This window comes from Lynx rufus, unplaced genomic scaffold, assembly GCF_022079265.1.
Source record: "Lynx rufus isolate CCGP_SWC_20201006 ecotype Redwood Valley unplaced genomic scaffold, mLynRuf1.p SCAF_2, whole genome shotgun sequence".
Lineage (NCBI taxonomy): Eukaryota > Metazoa > Chordata > Mammalia > Carnivora > Felidae > Lynx > Lynx rufus.
Genome location: NW_025814834.1, coordinates 188,425,805 through 188,445,118, shown reverse-complemented (window position 1 = coordinate 188,445,118; position 19,314 = coordinate 188,425,805). Strand labels below are relative to the sequence as shown.

Below are 19,314 nucleotides of genomic sequence, written 5' to 3'. Positions count from 1 at the left end.
GTTTTCCTGATTGCTGATGGGTTTGGAGTGATCGTGTGAAGTCTGACTGAAAGACTCACCCTGGTCCTTAGCCTCAGTGCTTCGGGCTATGGTGGACCTGATCCCTGTGGGTACTGGGGGTGTGCAGGGAATAAATGTGCCGGACCAGTGGATGGGTCAGTTTACACCAGCGTGCCTAGTGCCCAGCTTGGCCAGACACACGACAGGCATCAGTAAACAGCTGCTGACCTTGGCTACATTTGAATGTGCCGGAGGCCTCCTGGGGAGTGTAGAAGGAAGAGACTGCAGCGCGGTCACTCTCGAGGGGCTGGAGTCCTCCTGTGAGACACGCTTCCCCCGCTGGAGGTGCAGAACTGCAGCCTTCCCAGTTCTGCCTAGAAGCCTAGTTGGCACAAGGGACTGGCTTTTGGGTCCCGCTGTTTTATGGACAGCTCTTCACACATGCCGGTTTTAGGCTCTGGCGGCAGTGCCTGAGGCATGATCTGAGCCAAGGACGGAGCCATTGAGGGCGCGATAATTGAGGGAGGAAAATTAATTGTCCTTAATTTGGCGTAAATCCCCAAGACCTTCCCCGTGTTAGGAATTCAGAGTAGATTCCGGGACACGGGGCTGCAGGTGTTTGCGCTTCTTCCCTTCTCCCTTGATCTACCTTGCTGGTGGAGATGGGGACCAGCCGACTCCTGGGCCCGAACTCTGGCAGGCCCTGACACCCCTGTGCCCCCACTGCTCAGAGGAACTGAGCAGGGTAGGATTCAGGACTGGCACCCTGGTGGGTTAGGGTGGCTCTCACTCTCCTGAGTGTCCCCCAGCTGCTGGGAAGGGCAAGGAGGGTGTAGGGGGCGGGCCCCTCAGGCTGGGCCTCTGCCTGGGCCTTTCTGTGAAAGCAAGTGACAGCAGACCCAAAGGAGGCTGCTTCCTGCTTGGTATTTCCCAAGTCGTGTTTTCTTGCCACTTTCCTTTTTCCTGCCACTGTTTAACATTTTCCTTTTAAAAATCAGAGCTGAAAGTCAGGACACAGTGGGATCATATTTACAGCCAAGGAGATGCTGGGTTCACATCTGGAATTTATAGGGCTGCAGATGGGGAAGTAAGCATCCTGCCAGCTACTGGGAGAGGCTGAGGAGGCAAGGCCGTGCTGGGAATCCTACTGCTCCCTAGCCTGAGACCCCCCCCTCTCCTGAGGGGGCCACAGTCCCTTTGGGATGCCCCAGAGGGCATTTGGGATGCTGGAACCTTAGCAGAGCCCTCCTGGGATCTTAGCAGCAGATAGAGGGATGTTTTGCCCCTGCCTACTGGGGCTCCTCCAGCTTCCTCTCCTGCCTGCTCCCCAGTCAGTCCCCCTGGTTCCCTGAGAGTCTAGAGGGAGAACCAGCCTTTCAAGCCTTTACTTTCTAGAATCGCTTCTGAGAATGCCATGTGCCTTTTTCCCGGCACAGGAGCCTGACCTCAGCAAGTGTCCCAACACATCCATCTTGTGCTGGGCCCAAGAGAGGAAAGTCCAGGCGGTGCTATATCCTGGTCGCTGCCACCACAGAGCCTTGCCCCCACCCCCTGCCCCAGAGGAAGACTGACAGTGTTCCCATCCTCTATTGGGCGTGCCTGGCGTCCACACTGATGGAGAGACTCTGCCCAGTTCTCACACACACACTCTGGTGGGGAGGACCTCTCACCAGCCCCAGGCCCTAGCCTTGGTACCTGTCTGCCCTGGTGGCTTAGCCGTTGCTAGTTATAATGATAACGTCAGCTAATATTCATTGGTGCAGGTTCTGTGTCAGATACTGCCCAGCACTTATACATCATCAGATGTAGTCCTCAAGATGGCTTTACAAGGTAGGCACTTGAACCCTGTTTCCAGATAAATGGAGGCACGGAGAGGATTAGTAATGCATCCAGGTCACAGAGCTAGTTAGTGGTGGAGGTTAAGCCCCATGTGGCCTGTGCTAGTCCAGAGCCTGTGCCGGCAGCCCCTCAGGGGCTGTGTGCAGAAGCCTGGGTGCAGCAGGAGTGAGGATGCGCTGATACCTGTTGCTTCCAGGGAACTGACTCTTACGTGAGTCGCCAACCCCTGGCAAGATGGGAAAAGGCAGCCAGGGAAGGGTTTTGCCTTCATCAAATTTTGGTGAACTCCTCATAGAGTTTTTTTATCTCCTTAGCCTCCGCATGCTCTGACATGGTCCCCAGGCCTGACCACGGCCCCCAGTGAGTGAGGGACGAGGGTTAGGGTCACGACTGCAGTAGAGAATGGGTCAGGGTCAGGACCAGGGGTTGAGTGAGGGGTCATTGGTAGGGCAGGGGGTACCCAGAGTCAGATCCAGAATTCAGGCTGTGATGTGGGGCTCTGCTATGCTGTAGAGCTAGAGGCTAGATGTGAACAGTGGAGGGGACACTGCACGTGCAGAAGAGGGAATGGGGATTAGACAGCACAGGGGGCTTTTGGGCTCAGTTGTGGCTCTGGGTGCTGCCGTACGAGCTGTGGGCCACGTGCAGCCCAGCATCTGTATAGCACTTTCTGCTGTGGCCAGCAGAGCATCAATCCTTGTTTTTCCCGGGGCCCAGAGAGATAAGTGCTGACATCTCCCCTCTGAGGCATTGTTTCTCAGACCTGGAAACTCCCTGACAGGGCAGGACGGGCCCCACTGTAGCCCCTCCCCACCCCCGCCTGAGCCCCAGAAAGGGCAGGCCTGGGTAGTGGGACTCAGGACTCCCCAGTCCTTATGTGGAGCAGACTCCACCCTTAAAAGTCAGGAATTGGGAGACAGGGGTCTTGAGGGTGCCATCCAACATGGGAGTCAGGAGAAGCTGCCCACAGCAGAGGGTTCTAGAGGGCAGGCAGTGCCAGCCCTAACTCACATGTCTGTCCTTTGTCTGCAGAGGAACAGCTGCCCTCTGGCTTCCCTTCCATCGACATGGGGCCTCAGCTGAAGGTGGTGGAGAAGGCACGCACAGCCACCATGCTGTGTGCAGCAGGCGGGAATCCAGATCCAGAGATCTCTTGGTTCAAGGACTTCCTCCCTGTGGACCCTGCCACGAGCAATGGCCGCATCAAGCAGCTGCGTTCAGGTGAGCAAAGGGTGAGGGACAAGGGGCCGCACAGACTTTAGGAAAGGTGTCCAGCTGAAACTAAGCACAGCCTTCCTTCTTGGGCCTGGATACCTGGGAGCCACAGGAGGTCTCAGCCTGGGGCCGACCTTCTGGAGCCATGCAGAGGGCATCCACTGGGCAGGCCAGATCTTGGTACAGGCCCACCTGGCCCAGGAAAGAGCTGGACAGCGAGGTCTAGTCATCGGTGATTCTTTTACCTTCCTGGGATCATCAGAGTCTAGACTTTGGTCCATCCCGGCTCCTTGCAGCATGAGTGATGTGCCCCAGCACAGCGTTGGGCTCTGCAGGGGTGCTCTCTGGGTGTTCGTCCTCTATTTTTCCTATAGCCTGGCCTGCGAGGGGGCCTTCGTGATGCTTCTCCTTACTTCTCCAGGCAGCAGGGTTTAGCCAAGAAAAGAGGCCAAAGATGCTTTATGCATCAGGCTTCAAAAGGCTGGACCTCAGGAGCTTAGAGCCAGGAGGACTTGCTGCCATCCCTTGGCCACCAGGGCCACCTGTCTCCTCTGGATATCTCAGTCGAGCCAGCTCGGAGGCCCGGGAGCAAGGATGCCGTCATGACCAGGCAGGAGGTGTCGCCCCATTGATCGATCCACCTCTGAGGCTCCCGCCAGGATAATTGATTCAGTTTTTGTGGGAACGGCGCAGGCGGGAAAGGAGGCTCAGAATCAGCTTAGCTGCGTTCTGCATTTGCCGCCAGCAAGGGCTGGACCGATAGACCTTGGTTCAGAAACTCCTGCTAGCTGCAGGCCAGTGGGCTCAGGCAAGATGGCCGGCACCAACCAGAGCCCCTGCTGCCTGTCAGCTGTGATGTCAACACTGCAAAGGAGGACGTGACTCTAACCCTTTCAGGGCCCTGCAGGCTTTAGAGGTGCCCCTGCCACTCTCTGGGGTTCCAGCCCCTCCCTGCTATCTCCCATCAGGTAGACACCCCTGCAGTGCCCAGGGGAGGAGGGAGGGATGAGCTGCCCAACAGGGCAGGATTCAGGCCCTAGCCATGGCCGCCTGAGACGGCCTACGAAGTGTTAGCTCATTTAATTTAATTAAAACTCAACAAGATGGAGGCAGCTGTAATGCAGTTAATTAAAACAGCCATAATCAAGGCAGGAAATGGTCCGGTAGCATTTGCAACCGCTGCCCAGCGCTGCCCAGTGGCCGGCATGGTTCGGCTCCTCTGCATTTCCCCACAGTCCGCCCAGGCAGGCTCCCCAAACAGGCAGATGGTCCTCCCTGCAAGCCTGGCCTCCACCCCAGAATGGCACTGACTGCCCGTGGCAGCAATTCTGGGAAGGCACACTGTCTTGCGTGCTTGTTCATCAAGTATTTATGCAGTGCTTACTGTATGCCAGGCCCTGTGCCACCCATTCACTGCCCAGTGAGTCGGCGCCTGCCCGTTACTCCACTGGCTGCTGCTCCTCCCCTTCTCCCTGGCTTCCCTCTCACTCCTGTCTTCCCAGAGGCCTCACCTTCCCCTGCTCCTTCCTCCAGCCGGGGAGCCCTTGTCACCCTGCCCTTGCCCCATGGGCAGGGCCTTCCCCTAGGCCACTCACCCGCTCCTGCAGCTTCAGGTCGCCTCTCCACTCCTGCATGCCTAGGTCTGTCTCTCCAGCACCACACAGCTTACCTGAGCTTTAGACTAAAAAAACCTATCTGCCTTCTTAGTGTCACCCTGGCCGCCATGAGTGGTGACTTCCTTCCCAAACAGCCACACCCTTCTCCCCCACCCTGACCCTCTCCCGGCAAGTGGCAGCCCCCTCAGCCCGAAACCTGGGACACACCCCGACTCTTCCATTGAGGAAGAATCAAATCTTCTCATCACCCACATGGTTCTCATGTTGGACCCCTCTTTTTCCTTCTGCTGCCTCGGTCATATCGCAGTGCCGAGCACTGCCCTCCCTGCCTCCAGGCTCCCCCCGGGAATCTGTCCCCCAGCAGCTGTTAGTTTTCCCCTTGGTGCCTCCATGTTCCGACAACCGCAGTGGCCTCTCACTGCCTGAGTGGCCGGGCACCTGCTCCCGAACAAGGCACACGGAACCCCTCTCGATCTTCCCAGCTCACATCTCCAGCTTTACCTCCTCCATCTCAGCTACCCAACTTAGCAGTTCTGTTAAGTCCTTTAACTGCTCTGAGCTTCTGTTTTCTCACCATTAAAAAGGAGTGACAGTAAGCACTAAGTGAGACGACAGCAGTGGAAACTGTAGTTTGCTGCCTCGGGTACTGGGAGGGCTCCGTGAACCGGGCTCTTGTTACCGGTGGCCATTCCCCACTTGCCCTGAACCACCCTGACCCCATCCTTGTCCTCTGCTCTAATTCACCAGATCATGAAGCCTCTCCCTCCTCTGCCTAAGTAAGGCCTACTCCTTCAGGACCCACCCGCCCTGTGTTGTTACTGCCTGGCTCTTGTTCTGCTCACTTAGGCTAGGTGCCGCTTGCAGGGAGGGCCTGGGTCTGGCTCCCTGCCGTGCAGCCGCAAGGTCTCCCCAGCTCCTAGCACAAACCTACCTGTAGGACAGGTATCTCTGAGCCCTTGTTGATAAATTATTTCATGAACGTGACCTTTGGGCCCTGTTCCTGCAGACCAATGTCCACCTCTCCTGCTTCTTAGCTCTGAGGAAGACCTCGTTTGACCTTTACTGCCACCTGGAAGCCATCACCTGGAGGGTTGTGGACCCAGGGTCCAGTTCCTAGGATGACACCCTTGGGGTCTCAATCATCCCACCTCTGTAGTGACAGACAGGATTCTCTCCCCCATTGCTGCCTGGCCCTCCATTCCAGTCGCTGCTGCCCCTGTCCTGTTACCACTTAAAAGGGTGCCCTGCACATGTGACAGGGATATCCCTTCAGTGGAGTGGAATCAGGCCCCCAAGCACTCAGCCGTTTACAGGGACCGTCACAGTTTACGCATCGCCGACAGATCACAAAGTATTTTCCTGCCTTTTGTTGCATTTGATTCTCCCCAAGCCTGAGAAGTAGGACAGGCTGTGATTATCATGCCCACTTTACAGCTGACTTAGGGGAGTCACTTGGGGTCACACGTGGAGATCCAGAGCCAGGGAGCCCCCCTGTGCAGTCACCCAGAGGCCTTCTAGTATCACATACACCAAATCTGGGACCTCGGGAGTGGCTGGACACTGCGGGCCCTCCAGAGTTCCACGGCCCCATCCTCTCCAGAGCTCAGGCCCTCCCTGACCGGTCCCCAGAACTTGTCAGGCACCTGCAGGCTGAACTACAGCACATGTCACGGGGCATGGCCCCGGAACAGGAGCTGGAGAGGAAGGCAGCTGGTGTGAGCCTTACTCACGTGTGAGCTCTGCTCCACGGGCGCTTTCCTCACTGAAGTGACATGACGTGCTGACATAGGAGCCTGTTGGGAATTTGAACTCGAGGCCCATGGTGGACCCAGGAGGAACGGAGACAAGTTCAGGGAGAATGGAAATCAAGTCAGGAGCAGATGGTGTCACTGGAGCAGCTAGCAGGGGCCAGTCTCCAAGTGGGGTTCAGAGCCACTGCCGGGTCCTGAAAGGAGCTGGTGGCCCACACGCTCTGCCAAGCCTGGACAGGGCACCAAGGAGACCTCCCGTGCTCTGCTCAGTGGCCTGAATGTGCAAGCCGCCATCTCATCACCGTCGAAGACAACCTGATCCACACAGCTACGTTCTCACCCAGAGCACAGCCTCCTTCCACACCCTCTGAAACCTGAGCTGAGACTACAGGGCCTGAGCATAGATGCCAGCATCTGGCTGCAAGCGGAGGCCCACCGGCTCTGGCAGATAGGACCCAGAGCCAAGGGCGGAGCAGGCTTCAGGGTGGGCCTGACGCCTGCAGTCCCCTACTCTGCTGGCTGGCCCAGCTCTGACCAGAAGAGCCTGCCCCCCAACCCTCTTCACCCATCAGGGTCTGGGTCTCTCAGGCGGGCACACTGGCGGTGCATGGTCATGATTTCCCTTTGGCCTGAGCACACTGGCACCTCTAGGGAGCAATGCAGACTCCTGGGTCCCTGCCAGTCTCCCACACCCACCTTGTGAAATGGTAAGGCAAATTCTTCTTTCGGTTTGGTAGAGAAATGACTCTTCCGAGAGGTCCAGAGACTCGTCACACAGCAGGTTAGGTTTGGGGAGAGCAGAGGCCAGAAGCTAGGGGTCCGAATCCTGGGACATTTACACAGCCACCCCCTGCCATGTCCAGCAAGCATTGTAGAAGTAGATCAGTGGCTGTTGACTTTTTCGTCTTAGCACCTCCGATTGTAAATATTAGGGAATCTCAAGGAGCTTTCGTTTCTGGAGGTTTTTCCTGTCAGCATTTACCATATTAGATATTAAGACTGAAAAGGTTTTAAATATTTAAACTTTAAAATTATTTTTTAAAAAACCATTATATGTTAAATGATATGTTTTCATGAAAAATAATTATGTTTCCTCAAGCAAACATTTCACGAGGACAGTGGCATTGTTTTACACTTTAACAAATCTCTTTAACTTGGGGCTTGATCGAAGATGGTCACTGGATTCTCACATCTGCTTCCACATTTGCTCTGTTGCAGTATCACACTTCACGGAGCTTCTGGAAAACTCCACTCTATATTCACAAGACAACAAAAGTGAAAAATGCAAATAACTTCTTAGTATCATGAAAATAGTTTTGACCTTGTGGACCCTCTGAAAGGGTCTCAGGGCCACTAAAGGTCCCCTGGACCATGACTGGAGGATCACTGTGATGATGGTTCTTCCCAGTCTCTCTGCAGCCCCTCACACCCCCAGCCCAGGTCCCAGCAGCTGCCTTTACCTCCCCTCCAGCCTCTGTATCTGCAGTGGGGAGGCTGTGCACCAGACCTGATTAGTTCCTGCGACCTCACTTACAGGCCATGTGACCTTGGGCTTTGGGCAAGTCACTTGCTGTTCCTCAGCTTGTTTCATCTTTCCCGTGTGAACATGGATAATTCCTCCTAGGCAGTTGTCATCGAGTTTAATGAGAGAGTAATCAGTGTTTGATTTGTCTTTTGGCATATTTCCCTCCCGTAGCAATGGGCAGAGAGGGTCAGGGTGGACAGCCCTGGGCCCAGGCTCGCCCGGAGGCTGCTCACTCCTCTGGATGAGGCAGAGGTAGAAGATGGGGCCCGAACACAGCCTCAGAGGAGGCACCTGTTGGGAAGGCAGCTGTTCAGACCTCGTAACCACCCTGCACCAGGCATTTGGAGGTGTGCGTCTGGCCCTCTGGGCTTGAAGCACTGAACAGGCAGGGAGGGGACACCGGCCTCTGGCTCTCACCAGTCAGGTTGGGGGTAAACTCAATAGTTACTCGCTTTTTAGCAGGGTCGAGTGGGCTGTAGAAGGCGTTTGCTACTGGGGTGTAAGTTCACCCCAAGTCCCATGGTGGGGCTTGGCTGGTATGTCTGCTTTGCTTGAGGGAAACCTGGCCTGGTGGTGGTGGCCTATGGCAGGTCCTCCCTTTAGCCCTTTCTGTGTGCTTAACCTCCTTGGTTGCTTTTGGTAAGTGCTTTGTTTTGAAATCTTACCCACCTGTGAAATTTAGGTGCCCTTAAGGAGTGGGGTTGCTACGACTTTTATTCACTTTTCCCCTCGTTGGCTTCAGCCAGCTGGGTCTGCAGGAGCCCTGATTCCACCTTCCTGAGTCCCATCACCTCCAGCCCCGATATCCCCGGCCCCACCCTCCCTCACCTCCTCAGAGCAGTGCCAGTGACCCGGGGGACACAGCTTCACCCGCACTCAGCCTGGCTCAGCCTGGTGCCTGCGCACTTGTCACCTGCGTCGGCCTAACTCGGGCCTCGATTTCTCCGTGTATTTAAGGCCCTTTCTCATGTTTTATTTTATCTGGTTTGGCTTTTTGTGGCTTTCCTTCCTTTTGTACTAATGCTTCTCTCTGATCTTATTTGCATTCAAATTACCTCGCCAGGTGGTTCACCAATCAGAGGTAAGAATGCTGTCCGTGCATCTCGCCACGCCACGCCACGCCACTGCTGTCACCACCACTCCATCCCGTCCAGTCCGTCACCTCCCCCATGCCCATCCCGACCTCTCCAGCCTCCTCATCTCCAGCTCCGGTCCCCTCAGCACCACCGGCCACCACACACCTCCACTCTTGGTCATTCCCTCCTGTGGACTCATCCATTGCAAGTCTGGACTGTAGAAATAACTCCACCGAGCCCTGCCTCGGGGATGGCAAGCCCTGCTTCCTGGGCCTTCCAGGCCAACCCCACAGAAGGGACCCTGTCAGCTCCCACAGCGAAGCCAAGTGCTGATCCCCAAGCCCGGTCACAGATGGAGAGTCTTCCCAGGAAGTGGGGCAGCGTGACCAGGCCTTGCCTTGCCTCCCAAGAAGCTCCTTTTTCTTGGGGCCCTCAATGACTGCTTGACTTCCTTTTAACCTCCTGGCCCTAGGACAGGGTGAGGACCATCCTGTAAATCCCATTAGCTCAGCACACGCTAGGAGGAACATGCAGTGAAGACTTTAGTGTAGGTGCTGCAGTAACACAGAATAACCAGGGTCTGCTGTGACCAGATCAAATGACCTGCCAGCCCCGGCTGCTTCCAGAGCCCTGCAGCCTGGGGCTTCAGAAATCAGACTCTGGACTCAGAGATCTGGGTGCGAGTTTGACTCACCTGTGTGACCTTCAGAAAATCAATCCATCTCTCAGAAGTCTGCTTCCTCATCTTTAAATCGGGGCCAGGGCCCACCTCAGGGCTCAGGAGAGTTAGAGGAGGAGACAGGGGTCTGGGCAGTGTCTGGCTTGGAGCAGCCACGCTGTAAAATGGTTGCTTCTGCACTGATTTTATTCAGTTCATCTCTTCACACATCTCTCAGCATCCTCGGGTACCTCTAGACCCCTCAGTCCAGGGCCAGGGTGGTCTCAGAACAGAAGCTGGGCTGAGGAACAGCTGCCTCCCTGTGGGGCGTCTTGTCCATCACCCTCCAAGGACAGGACTGACCCTGCAGACCCCCCACCCGTCCTCTCAGCCTGTACCAGTTCTTCATGTCCCTGCCGCTGGGGCTTGGTGTTGACTCCAGGTTTGGGAGTTTCTGTGTGCATATAGGCTCAGGGTCTGAACTGGGTCCCCTGACCAGTCCTGTTTCTCAGCACGGGGGCGGGGGGGGGGGAGCCTCCTCCCCCAGCAGGGGTCCCACCCAGGCACTACTTCTCGTCCCTGCCTGTGGCATCAGCCACTGTGTCTCCCCTCGCTCCCTAGCTGAGCCGACCCAGTGCAGCACCCCCACCCCCACCCCACCACTAGCCAGGGGCCTGACCCCACCTGCTCAAATGAACATTTTCTGTAACAACGTCCATCCATCCCATACACATGACCTGTTGAGTGCCCGACAGGGCTGTTCTTGGAGGAGATGGGTATTTGGCACGTGCGCTGGGCCCTCATGCTCGTGCTGCCTGATGCCCAGTGGGGAGGGCTGAGGCTAGGACCAGGGAGCAGGCCAGCCCTTTGTCCTGCATCGGGGTTGAGCCTTCGCAGCCTCTTCCCCCACCTCCAGCACCCAGCCCCCTGCATATTCAGGGCTCCTCCTGCTGCCCTGGGCCTGGGTGGTGGGAGAGGGGTGTCAGGCAGTGAAGAGGCCGCAGCCAGGACCCGTGGGGGTCCTCCCCTGGGGGCTGGGCCACTAGAGTGTGATGTGGAACTCTTCCTGTGGCCCCTGACCAGTCCAGTCAGGTGGGGTCCCGCAGGTTCTGTCTGTGTCCTGTGTGGGTGTGGTGACCATCAACCAGCGTCCCCTGGGAAGGGTGGGGCTGTCAGGGTCACCCTGGCTGTTCCATGCAGGCGACGGTTTTCTGTCAGGCTGTGTGCTATGGGGTTAAGTGTCCGTTGGGCTGTCCTGTGTGGGTTTGATTGTCTGTCGGTTTGTTCCAGGGAGGGGGTGTTGCCTGTGCCTCGGGGTGTTACTGTCACAGACAGCTTTCTGGTGTGCGCTCATGAACAGTGTTTTTCCAGTGTTTACTGCCAGAGCTGGGGGGTGGCCAAGTCAAGTGGTTACACCTGTCACCTGCCCTCTGCCTTGGGCTCCCCTACCTGTACCTGCCACAACTGGACCTCTGTGAGGGTCCTTTTCAGCTGCCCGCCCCCTTCCCCCCCCCCCCCCCCCCCCACCGAATCCTGGCTCCTGTCTGTCCGTCTGCGGCCGGAGCAGCCCCTCAGGGCACTGGCCCGAGTGGGAGCTACAGCCTCCATTAGCCTCCTGAATTATGCAGCAGCCGTGGTGGGTCGAAGCACTTTAGCAGGACCAGGCTGAGGAGAGGAGCCGGAATGGGTGGGGCCAGTGGGGTGGGGATGGGGTGGGAGGAGAGGATGGGTGCTGTGAGCAGGGCACCAGGCCCCCAGAGCAAGCCCCTTCCTTCCTGCGGACTTCTGGCGGGCGGCGGATTCTCAGGCTCTTGCCCAGTGAGAGCCGTTGCATGCTTGCAGCTCCCAGGCCCCCAGGTATACAGGCTGCTCCCACCTATGCCTGGCTCCGCGTTGCCTGGCAGGCCCGGTAGGTCTGGGAGCACTAATGGGGATGCTCACTGGCAAACGGGCTGTAGTGCTGGACACTCCAGGGCGGTAGGGGGTGTGATGGAGCCCCTGGCCCAGCCCACAGGCCCTACTAGACTGCAGGGCAGGACAAGCAGGATTGTGTTCCAGAGTGTGACCCTTGCTTCCAGCCGGGAGGCCAGTGGGCTCATCAGGCAGAGCTTCCTGGAAGCAACACTGGTGCCCAGGCGTGGCCCCGATTTTGCAACATCTCGTCAACACAAGCCCAAATGCTGTCAAAGCCCCCTCCCCGTGTTCCAGGCCTGACCTCTGTCGCTGTGTCCCCACAGGTGCCTTGCAGATTGAGAGCAGTGAGGAGTCGGACCAAGGCAAGTACGAGTGTGTGGCGACCAACTCTAAAGGCACACGCTACTCGGCCCCCGCCAACCTGTATGTGCGAGGTAAGCATGCAGGCAGAGCCCAGCCCTGTCTCTGCGGAGCTGAACTGGCCCTGCTGGGCACGTTGTCCGGAGCCCTTGGTGTGGACGGTGGGGGCTGCCGTGGGCCCAGTCTCTCCTTTCTTACCTCTTTCTGCCGCAGCAAGAACAGCCGTCACAGCGCTCCCACTGGGCAGACTCCCTGTGTCTACCGCTACTTTTCCTTCCTTCTCTGCAGGCCCTCTGGGAGGCAGCTGCTCTTGGGAGCATTTGTATCTCTTGTAGGTCCTGCCACGTGGGCCCAGAGCCCCACGGGAGTCTCGAGCCTTCCAAGCAGACTTCTCACTGTCAGTGTGTGTGTGTGTGTGTGTGTGTGTGTGTGTGTGTGTGCGTGTGCACAGGCGAGCATACATGATTGTGTGTAAACACGGGCATACCGGCCCAGTATTCCTCGAGTCTGTCCTGCCTACCCCAGCCGGTGGGGGCGGGGGGAGGCCTCCAGGCCAGGTGAACCTGCCCCTCTGGAGGCCAGGTCTGCCCAGGGCCTTCCTGGAGGAAGAGCCGGCTGTGCTCTGTCACCAGCCAGGACCCTTGTAGAGAGGGTCAGTCTGAGGTAGTTGTGAGCCCCTACAGGTGAGCACCTACTGTGTTTCAGGTGTTCCTTGCTGGGACTTAATGGATTGTGCATTTTCACAAGTCCAGATACCCAGCAGAGAGGCCTTGGGGACTGTTTTGGAGTGTCCAGTGTCTGCTCTGCTCACAGCCCAAGGGTGACCAAAGCCGGCCACCTGCTCCTTCTTGAGGACACCCAGGGTCTGGTGTGCACAGTGCCCAGCAGGGACCCTGCTTCTCCTCCCATATCCCCTCACTTAGCCCTCCCGCACAGATGGACATCATTACAAGTGAAACTGTCTCCACTCAGGGGATTTGAAAAGGAAAGTGGACGCGGCTTCCTTGCAGTGATGACTTCATCATGCTAAGTGCTTAGGGCCGCTTCTTGAGGGGGTCATCTGCCTGTCTGCCCAGGCCCTGTCAACGGCCTGTCCCACTCTTTGGGGCCACATGTCAGACAGGGCAGGGAAAATCAGGCCTTCAACCATATAGTTATGGAGGAGCTGCTCTGTGTTAGGGCACAGGTTCCCAAGAGGCCCAGCCTGCCAGCCCACTGGGTGACAGGCAAATTGTGCTTCAGAGACCATGGAACTATCTTCATCAGAGTTGGGGGTGTGGGGTGGGAGGTCCCCACTCAGCCCCCTTGTCAGGTGCCCTCATCAAGGCACGCCTAAGTGGACCCAGGGCCTATCTTAAAGAACGGCATCCGAGCAGAGAGGCCAGGTGCCTGAGAGCCACCCACAAGGCCAAGAGAGTGGAGTTGTGAGGTGCACAGCCCTTCCCCACACAGCTGCAGCCAGAGCTTCTGACTGGCACACAAGGGGTCTGACAAGTCCCCTCCTAGAGAGGAGCAGCTGGAACAGCCCTAGGTGCCTCCTCCCACCTGGACTGTCCATTCCAAGTGCTCTGCGGTCCTGACTGAACACTTCTTCCAAAAGATCATCGGGTCCAGAGTGGCTGCATCAGGGAGAGGAGAGGCCCAGCAGAGCCACTGAGAAACCCTTGCTGCCTGGGTACGGGCTGGTCCTATGGGCACATTTCCTGGAGCAGAGCTGCAGGAGGTCTTACTGAAGCAGGAAAAGGCCCAGACATAGGTGATGGACCCTGCATTGTTATCTTGACTGGGTGGTAGTCCCTGAAGTCACCGTCACACTGGCCTCAGCCCTGAGGCGAGGCGGTGGGTCTCTTTGGAGATGAGGAGAGTTCAGCCACCGTAGCTGCCAGCCGGGCACTAACCAGGGAACTCTTACCTCCAGCCACACAAGGTCCTCAGGCAGGACCCTGCCATGGTCCATCCCCCCTCCCCACCAAGTCTTCCTAAATCACCTTTCTGGCCAATACCCACAAAGTCTTTGGGGCAGGGAGTGTGGGAGTTTCTTTAGTTCAGCCCCACTTGCCAGGGACCCTAAGGCAGGCCATCCCAACCTGGCTCTGTCTTTTCCTCCCTCACACACATGTTCCTGTAGGCCCTGATATGTAAGGTTCAGCCCTAAGTTTCTGTCCCCAAGACCTGACTTATACCCAGGCCCCACCTGAACCTGTACCTGCCCTGTTTGGTCAAAAGCAATTTGCCCCGTAGCCCCAGGACTTGTAATGAGACTTGTAGATACCTGGAAAACCTGCTCCTAGGACTTTTGCTTCCCATGTCCCCACTGCTCCTCATCTCTGTCCTGGCAAATCCCCTGCTTTCCACCCCCAGCAGGCAGAGGGCCCATCAGCCCCAGCTCCTCTGAGACTGCCTCTCCTGTGCTGGCCACCAGCTCTATCCTGAACCCTGCTTGTGAGTGCGCCGCCCATGGAGAAATCCCCCAGTGCCTGCCTGCTGCCAGCAGAGCAGCTGTGAGGTCTCCTTCCAGCGCAGGCACCTGGGGCCCCTCCAGGCCAGTGGGCTCCAGCTGTCGGGAGCCTCGGCATCCGGGTTGGTGTGGACTCTAGCCCAGGTTTCTCAACCTCAGCATAGTTGATACTTGCAGCTGCATGACTCAGTTATGTGGGGCTATCCTGGACATTGTATGATGTCTAGCAGCACCTCTGGCCCCCTAGATGCCAGCAGTACCCCCTAGCCATGACAATCCACAACCTCTCCAGACCTTGCCCAGTGTCGCCTGGGGGGACCCTACCTGCTGGGAACCACTACAGTAGATAGACGGCCTCCCTGCCAGCATTCACCTCCCTCCATCTCTCTTCTCCCGCTGTGTCCACTGGGCTCGAGGCCACATCTCCTCCTTGGATTTGTTTTCGGTGCCTCGCATCTCCTCTGTCCTCCAAACTCCCAGGGCTCCGCTCTCTGTCTGAGCCCCTGCAGCCGCTGCATTTAATGGGACAGCATGTGTGAAGCTCCCGGCACAGTGGCAGGCACATGGGAAGTGCTTGGTGGCCAGTGACCCCTGCTGCTGTCGAGATAGCTGTTGGGGATGCGTCATCCAGTTACACGTGCCTTTGCTCACGGTTGCCCACAGCTCCACCCACAGTCCAGCGGGCCCAGGCAGGCTGGGTGGACCAGCCTTTCTGTGTCACCATACGTCTTTGTCTCCGAGTGACTCACACTCTCCTTCCATCCACAGCGTTTCTCTCCTCCAGCTCTCAGGACACAGAGCTGCCAGGGGCCAGGGTGTGGCCACGCCCAACCTTCCCCCTTCTCTTCAGGGAGCTGGCCGCTGGCCACAGCTGAGTTTCAATCGGGGCAGTGTCTCTACAGCCTTTCTCCCCATAGGTGTCCATACCAGCTCCTTAAGCTGGTGCTGTGCAGTGTGGGGCTTCCTGAAGGTGGTGGGAATCTAGCAGCCCGTGTGCCTTGGTGCGTTTGTGGGCTGGGTGGGCCCCGACCCCAGAGCCCAGCTCACTGGGTCTTTCGAGCCGTGGGGTGTGTGTGAGGCATGGGGGCCGCCTGTGCTCCCCTTTCACCCCGCCCTGTCCCACCCTTGGCACCCCAGCACCTGCCAGTGGGACCCAGCCCTGTCCACCATGTCCTCCATGAGTCCTGAGTCTTTCGTGAGCGGCGTGGTCCGCGTGCACCTGCGTGCACGTGCGTGTGCGTGGGGCACAAGAGTCTTGTCTTGTTTCCGTGCTGTGTGGGCAGTTGAAGGTTGGCCTGTTTTTACTCTCTCTGTGTTTCTCCTTGTCTTTTTTTTATTCCCTCCTCATCCTCATCGCACTCTGCCATCAACCCAAACTCTCATCTCTCAGATCAGCGAGAAGGTTGGTCCTTTTCACTTCTTATCCATCTGCAGTTCGCCCGTCGATGGGATGCTCCCGTCAGTATGGCCCAGAGGGCTCGGTCAGCTCCCTCAGGCTCGCTCCAGCCAGGCCTGCCCGCCAGTCGGGCTCCGCTCTCTGCTGTTTGGGCCGGCAGGCCGGCAGGACCAGGGGTGGGCGGGCTGGCCCCCTGCCCTGCATGTTTGTGCCGCTTGGGTCCCTGATGTGCCACGTGCTGCATGTCCCCTTAGCTGGGCTCCCCTGCTGGGGCGGTCAGGCAGGCATGGTGCATGACACGAAACTGTGCCCCCCTTTGTGCCTGGGCCGGGCCAGCTCTCTGTTCCAGGTGGGGCTCAGGAGTGGTTGGGGGAGCTGAGAGCAGTAGAGCCTTACGTGCGCCTGTGGGGCCTTTCTCCACAACCGTATCACCTAAACTCCACCTTTGCCCGAGCTCAGCTGCAGCCACTGGAAAGACGAAGGGAAAAGGCTAATGTAGAATGAGCTCACCCCACAAAGTCCTGCGGGTCTGCCCTGACCTTGAGGTTCCCACCAAGCCCCGATGGGCCTCGTGAAGTTTGGTGTCCATGGCACAGGTGGGTGGCATCATCTTGGGCACGAAGGAAATCTACACTCTTGTCTTTTCCCCCTTTCCAATCAGAGCTGAATGAAGATCTTCCCACCTGCCTCAGCCCCTTTGCCCAGGCCCTCCCAGCCCTCTGGTGTTTCCTCAGGCCTGTGCTGGGCGCTGAGCATTCAGATTCAGGGAGCTCACACCTGACCGAACAGTTGACTGCAACTTCGTAAGGTCCACGTGGGAGCCAGAAGAGGCCCCGGCCCAGCCACAGGTTGGGAAGGGCTCCGCAGAGACCCTGCTCCAGCCCATTCCAGAACATTCTCACATGGGACTCTGTTCTCAGCCCCACCCTCAGGGCCAGACCTCTACTGCTAGCCTTGGGGCCAGCAGCAGAGGCTGGCACTCATTCCTGTGTCACATGATCTCAGTGGTCAGAGGAGACTCACCTGTCCACTGGGCTTTAGGCTGAGCCCCAGGGAGCAGACTCCGACCACCTGGTCCCCTTTCCTCCGTGAGGGAGAAGAGAGTCAGTCGGGAGGAGGGCTGAGGCCCCAGCTCAGATATCAGCCCTGAGCATCCGTCCATATGCGCTCCTGAGCTCTGGGGCATTTCGGTTACACCATTTCGCTGACCAGGCGGATCTGCCGGGGCGTCCAGAAAGCAGTCATCAGCAGACAGCCCAGCCTGCCTGCGGCCACCTCCCCCTACGCCCGTTCCCCCACCATCCTGGTCCCACATCCCTTTTCTGTCTCCCCCTCTGTGGTCCCACCAAAAATAAGCACGTATACAAATATTTAACGGGAAAGCAGAAATGAGTTTCTAAATATTCCAGGGGGATTTGCCGGGCTGGTAATTTGTTTGGCGCTGATAATTACATCTTACATTTTTCCAGCTTTACTTAAAACTGTGTGCCGAGTGCGCCGGCATTTAATTACTGCTCTGCGGCAGCCACAAGGTTATTTATTAAAGAGTTATTTTATCTTGATACAGTGGATCCTGCCCCTCATCCCCTCCTTAATGTTGTGTTATTTTCATCAGAGAAATTTCTGTGAGTGAATGCAGATTGCGGGGCTGCCTCCCCCTGCGATTAGGCTGTCACTCCACTGAATGCTGATGCCTCCGGGCGCCACACCGCCCTATTATAGGGGGTTGTCAGCGCAAATAATTAGACTTAAAAGTTACAGCTGAAATATAATCCAGACATGGCAGAGCCCTGTTTTGGAAATTGTCTATAAAATGTCAGCAGTAAAGATGCACGGGGAACAGTAATAGACCGGCATTGTTGGAGCCCAAGATTAGACCTAAGTGCATTTTTCCTGGCTCTGGCTTTTTTCTTCCCTGCTGTTGCTCTGTCAATAGACTGAGTCCAGGGCAAGTTCTGCCCCTTTTGGAGGCCTTGTGTCTGGGACGGTGGGAGGAGTGACCATGGGGCTGCTGCAGGGAGGCGCCGGCCACTCCTGGCTGTTAGGGCGGGGGTGGCTGTCCAGGCAGGTCCAGGGTGCAGGGCCCCACTGGCACTCGGGATCCCAGGAGGCCACCTCTTACCTCTCTTGCCCCCACCCTCCCTCTGCAGACATACCCTAACCTCCCTCACACTGCAGGGAAGATGAGCCTGAGCTTTGGGAAGTCTCGCTCCAGAGCTCCTTGTGTGTGCCCGAAGCCCGGTGCTCCGGCAAAGTCAAGGGTGCATCCCTAGCAGCCTCTGGGCTTGAGACCCTTGCCCGGGTGCTAGGGATGATCCTAAGGGTCACATCTGACCTCATCCTTAGTCCCCGCAATGTTCTGTCTTCCACCTGCAGGTAGGAGGGGAAAAATACAAGGGAAAACAAAACTATTCTCAACGTTTATTCTGAAGGGCCTCCACTTCCTGACAGTGGAACAGAAACCTTGTCCTCCCAGGACTATTTGGAGTACAGTCCTGCACTTTCTACACTGCTTTCTATACTGCTTAGGTCGGGACCCAAGGTTTATTGGCCAAGGACCTACTTCCTTTCCCTGGGGCTCTTTGTTTTTATGTCCCGGGACTAATCAGGCCCCAAGATTCCACCACTGACCAGGGTCAAGCTTGCAGCCATGGTGTCCCCTGGCACAGGCTTTCCAAGTCCCATCCTTCTTTTGTTTGTTTGTTTGTTTATTCTTGAGAGAGACGAGTGTGAGGGGGGGACGGGGCAGAGAGAGAGACATGGAATCCAAAGCAGGCTCCAGGCTCTGAGCTGTCAGCACAGAGCCTGACACGGGGCTCAAACTCACAAGCCGCGAGATCGTGACCTGAGCTGAAGTCAGACACCCAAACGACTGAGCCACCCAGGCGCCCCATCCAAATCCCATCCTTCTGCCAACTGGAGAATATCTTCTGCCAGCCCTGGCTGTCCAGAAGCTTCTCCCTAGAGCCTCCCAGTTGTCTTTTTTAAGACTTATCAGCCAGGGCTCAAAAGGGTGTGAGCTTTTCATCACACAGACAATCTCCTGGTAATACGTAAATTCGGGCATGGCACTTAGAAGGATCAGTCTTAAGTCGGTTCTCTTGTCTGTAATTGGGAGGTGATAGCATCTCTAGCAAGGAAGCCTTCAGCACGTAATAGATATTCAAGAGTGGTTTCCCTTCCCCGAGCTTCTTTCGGTGCCCATGAACGAGGAGGACATGGGCTGAGAATAAAGACCTGATCAGTTAAGACTGCTCCCCTGTGCCTGTCCGCCCAAGCCAGGACTGTGCTGGACCCCTTCCTTCGTTGGCAGGCCTGGGCCTGGTCTGCAAATAGACCTGCCTGCCCGTACCTCTCCTCCCACTGCCAGCCCCCCAGGCCCAACCCCGGAGCTCAGGGAGGGCCCGCAGCACCAGGCTGGGCAGTGCTTCTGTCTGTGCATCCCAGTCTCACTCTGGTATCATTCGAGGGAGTTGAGTGCTCAAAGGACGCTCTTGTGGGTCCCT

At 57.2% G+C, this 19,314-nt stretch overlaps 1 protein-coding gene across 6 annotated transcripts in view; it reads left to right on the top strand.

Annotated features, from left to right (window-relative positions):
• Positions 1–19,314, top strand: part of PTPRF (protein tyrosine phosphatase receptor type F) — a 71,927-nt gene that overhangs the window by 19,877 nt on the left and 32,736 nt on the right. For 4 of the 6 annotated variants that reach the window (XM_047083908.1, XM_047083905.1, XM_047083904.1 and 1 more), the window contains exons 4-5: positions 2,872–3,060; positions 11,918–12,028. In XM_047083908.1, the coding sequence (XP_046939864.1) occupies positions 2,872–3,060; positions 11,918–12,028 (300 nt within the window). Of the gene's footprint in view, positions 1–2,871; positions 3,061–9,009; positions 9,028–11,917; positions 12,029–15,802; positions 15,815–19,314 lie in introns of all 6 variants that reach the window. The other 2 variants (XM_047083907.1, XM_047083906.1) reach the window with 2 other exon arrangements.